The sequence below is a fragment of the Lactuca sativa genome, chromosome 4 (assembly GCF_002870075.4).
Source record: "Lactuca sativa cultivar Salinas chromosome 4, Lsat_Salinas_v11, whole genome shotgun sequence".
NCBI lineage: Eukaryota > Viridiplantae > Streptophyta > Magnoliopsida > Asterales > Asteraceae > Lactuca > Lactuca sativa.
Genome location: NC_056626.2, coordinates 38440306 through 38443935, shown reverse-complemented (window position 1 = coordinate 38443935; position 3630 = coordinate 38440306). Strand labels below are relative to the sequence as shown.

Here is a 3630-nt window from a genome sequence, read left to right as displayed (position 1 = left end):
ACAACAAGTTCTATGATAAATAAGATACAAAAAAAGAAAATAAAAGTGACCAATTGAGTACAAGGGCAATACTTAATTACCGTAATAAGTCATTTCCCCTTCAAATTAAGCATGCGTAAACCATTACTCAAGCAAACAAATATAAAATGAATCAACTAAATGCATAAAAAACTAATAAAATTGGTTATGAATAACTATAAATTCCATTAAAAGCGGGCGATAAATAATTAAATGTGACACTTTGAGAATATTCATAAGGTTTTATATTTCTTAACACTCAAAAGAATAATTAAATAAATGAATGAAGATATATATTATTACAAGTATAATTTTCCGAGACAAAAACAAGCACCCAAATCAATTTTTGAAATGAGTTAGCTTAGGGAAGAGCACCACATATCCTCCTTATCACTCCTTCTTGACCCGTTAACGGCCTGATCTCACTCATCTTCACCATCGCTTCTGCAAACTCCGACTTGAACTTGGAAGGATTGTTGCTATATTCCGAAACTATGCTGTCTGTTGACCCACCACTGTAAAGCACCTGATCTGATTCAAGAAGACCCTTCTTTTGTATCAGATTCTTGAAGTAGTTGTAATCAAACGAATTCGGTGTCACCAAATCTAGTGGTGCAAGATTTCCATTTCCATCATTTACAGGGCAACCACGTCTACGTGTGCTAGCAAATCCGGCATCAATATCTGATCCATTGCTGTATATTCTGTCACGAAACAAGAAGCATTGAGCTTGTCCGATTGTATGAGCTCCTGATAAAGCAACCATGTCCCTGGCGCTAAGTCCGTTATCTTTGAAGGTGGAGATAAGTGAATCAAGAGGAGCTTTAAAGCTAGGAAGACTGGTCTCCGCTAGAACAAGGCTAGCGGTGGTGGAATCTCTTCTTCCGAGCTTCACCGACCATGACGGACCACCAACCATTTCTGATGCATCACGAGCGGCCACCGTGAGTATGTCTGCACAAGATACAACTCCGGGACAAAGTTTCTCCACCTCAGATTTTGCAGCGTCTATCACTTCGTAGCCTCTTACAGAACCCTTATTAGGCAACGCATTCCTTTCTCCTACTATCGAAGGCCCATCCTCCAACAAGATCGATGCGTCACAACCTTGAACGAAGCAGTCGTGGAAATGGAGACGCAGGAGGGAAGCCGCCATGCGACGTTCACGAGATATGGCTGTTCTGATGGTGGTTCTGATTGTACGGAGTGCAGTGGGACATGTAGTGTCGTAGAAGGTAGAAGATAACTGTGCGTTGCAGGGTGTGTTATTAGTAACAGTGAGAAAAAGCAAGAAGAAAATGGCTATAGAAGTATGTCTAGAACCCATTTGAGAGATGGTTTTATAAGATTATATATGTAAATCTATGAATGTGGGGGTGAGAATGTGAGATGCATCGAAAAGAAAGGACATAGCAGAGATTTATAGCGTCGAGAACTTGAGAATAGACCGCGTGGTTAAGCAGTCTTTGTTTGATCAACAGTGTGTGCTGTTTTTGTCCATTTGCTGGTAGCTCCATGGAAGCACTGTAAGAAAAATTGATTTTTGTCCATTTGCTGGTAGCTCCATGGAAGCACTGTAAGAAAAATTGATTTGGACTTTTTCAAAAGTCAATAAATCAACTAAATAAAAAAATTAAGTTAACCTATTTTTTTACGTTGTAAATTTAAGATAATAAGATTAGGCGCGTTTTATGATTAAGCTACATGTTTATTATAATAATTTGTACATGTTTATTATAATAATTTGTAGAAGTTGCAAAGAAGATATATATAGGAATAATGTCAATGTGTGGCTTTATTTTTTGACATTTTCTTTCAATTTTTTTTGACATTTTCTTTCCATTACAATTTTATATCCATATGTTTGCATGTTTGCGTTGTGTAGTCTCCGCCGCAAGACAGCATGCGACAACTCAAAACTTTCTTAATTAATGCAATTTCATCGGCAGCGAATTTACTATGTTGTGCCGGACGACGGCAAATTTACTAGAGTAAATTACACTAATGGTCCCTATGGTTTGGGGTAATTCGCGCATTTGGTCCCTAACTTATTTTTTTAACTCGGAAGGTCTCTAATGTTTGTTTTTGTTACGCGCTTGGTTCCTACTTTTTGCTTTTGTTTCGCACATGGTCCCTGTCTTACCTAAAAAGACTATTATTTAAATAGGGAAAAATGGTGTTTTAGGTTGGGTAATGTGAGGGGGTTGGGGTTGGGGGTGTGTTTATTTAAATAAGTTAAAAAATCAAGGGCAAAATAGTCTTTTTAGATGAGACCGGGACCAAGCGCGTAACAAAAACAAACAGTAGGGACCTTCCGAGTTAAAAAAATAAGTTAGGGACCAAACACGCAAATTACCCCAAACCATAGGGACCATTCGTGTAATTTACTCAATTTACTATATTGCAGGGGTAGTACGAGTTACCTTTCAAATTTTCCCGTCAAATCTAAATTTAGTGATAATTGCCAAAATTTATCACAAATTCGTTGAAAATCTATCAAAACCTGTCACGAATCCGTTGACCATGCATCACAAAGTCTGGTAATTATGAATTTAGTGTAAATCCGTCAGTTTATTGACGATTTTGTGATGGAAACTGCCTTCAAAAATATGTTTTTTTTTCTAGTTGTAAAACCCCTAAAAAATTTGTGCAACCCTTGATTTTTTTTTCTGAATCCGCCACTGAAATTTAATAGTTTTACTTAATAAAATTATTTAAACATAAACTAAATATAAAAATATAAAATTTTTATAAATAAAAAATTGAAGTTATTTAGAACGACGACCACCTACGTCTACATGAGTTTGAGGGTTAATTATAGGAGACTTCCAAATTTAAGTTATTCAAAGAACTTCATCCTTTAATTACTTAGAGATTTCAAAAGGTATTGAAATTGTGCTTTCACCACTCTCACATCCTCATGACCTTGTCATCCACCTCCCAAACTCCCACTCTTTTATTTTTGTCATCTAAACTTGCTATGACTTCATCTATTCTGCCTCAAAACAATTAGTTTTTCATTTCCGCCTACCAAACTCCTACTCTTTTAACATGCTTAATCTTTTAACCTCACATGACACGACATAATTCAAGGTATAGCCCTAACCCGAAACCCGACACGAACTCGACATGAAAATAAACGGGTTGACACGACACGACACATTAATTAAATGGGTCGGGTTAGGGTCAAGCACTTTCAACCCGTTTAGTGTTTTGACACGACACGAACCCGACACGACACGACACGATTGCCACCTCTAATAGTAGCTAGTGTACAACACTCAATGGACAACCTTGTATATAGTAGCTAGTGTACAACACCCGATGGACAAACTTTAACATGAGAGTTCGACTATAAGGATGGGCGGTATGTTTGATGTTCTTACGCGTAAGAGCCGATGTGGCATAGGAAATCATGCATGAATAGTGCCCCATAACAGTGTAAATGTGTTGTGTGCAGTGAACGACTTCACGAATGATTACGACGCATCCAATGACGAATGCAAGAGTTATCATCACCGGGGGCACTAACGGTTAACAATATGATAGTACGAGCAGGATAATTTTTTTTTTTTAAAAAAAAAAAAGAGATAACAATATAGTATGCATATT

General features: G+C 37.1%; 1 protein-coding gene across 1 annotated transcript; it reads right to left on the bottom strand.

The window, feature by feature from the left end:
- Positions 1-248: 248 nt before the first annotated feature.
- LOC111917741 (lignin-forming anionic peroxidase) lies at positions 249-1548 on the bottom strand. Its single transcript, XM_023913401.3, has one exon. It carries the CDS (start codon positions 1343-1345, stop codon positions 380-382), a length of 966 nt encoding a protein of 321 aa, XP_023769169.1. The 5' UTR covers positions 1346-1548; the 3' UTR covers positions 249-379.
- Positions 1549-3630: the final 2082 nt, after the last annotated feature.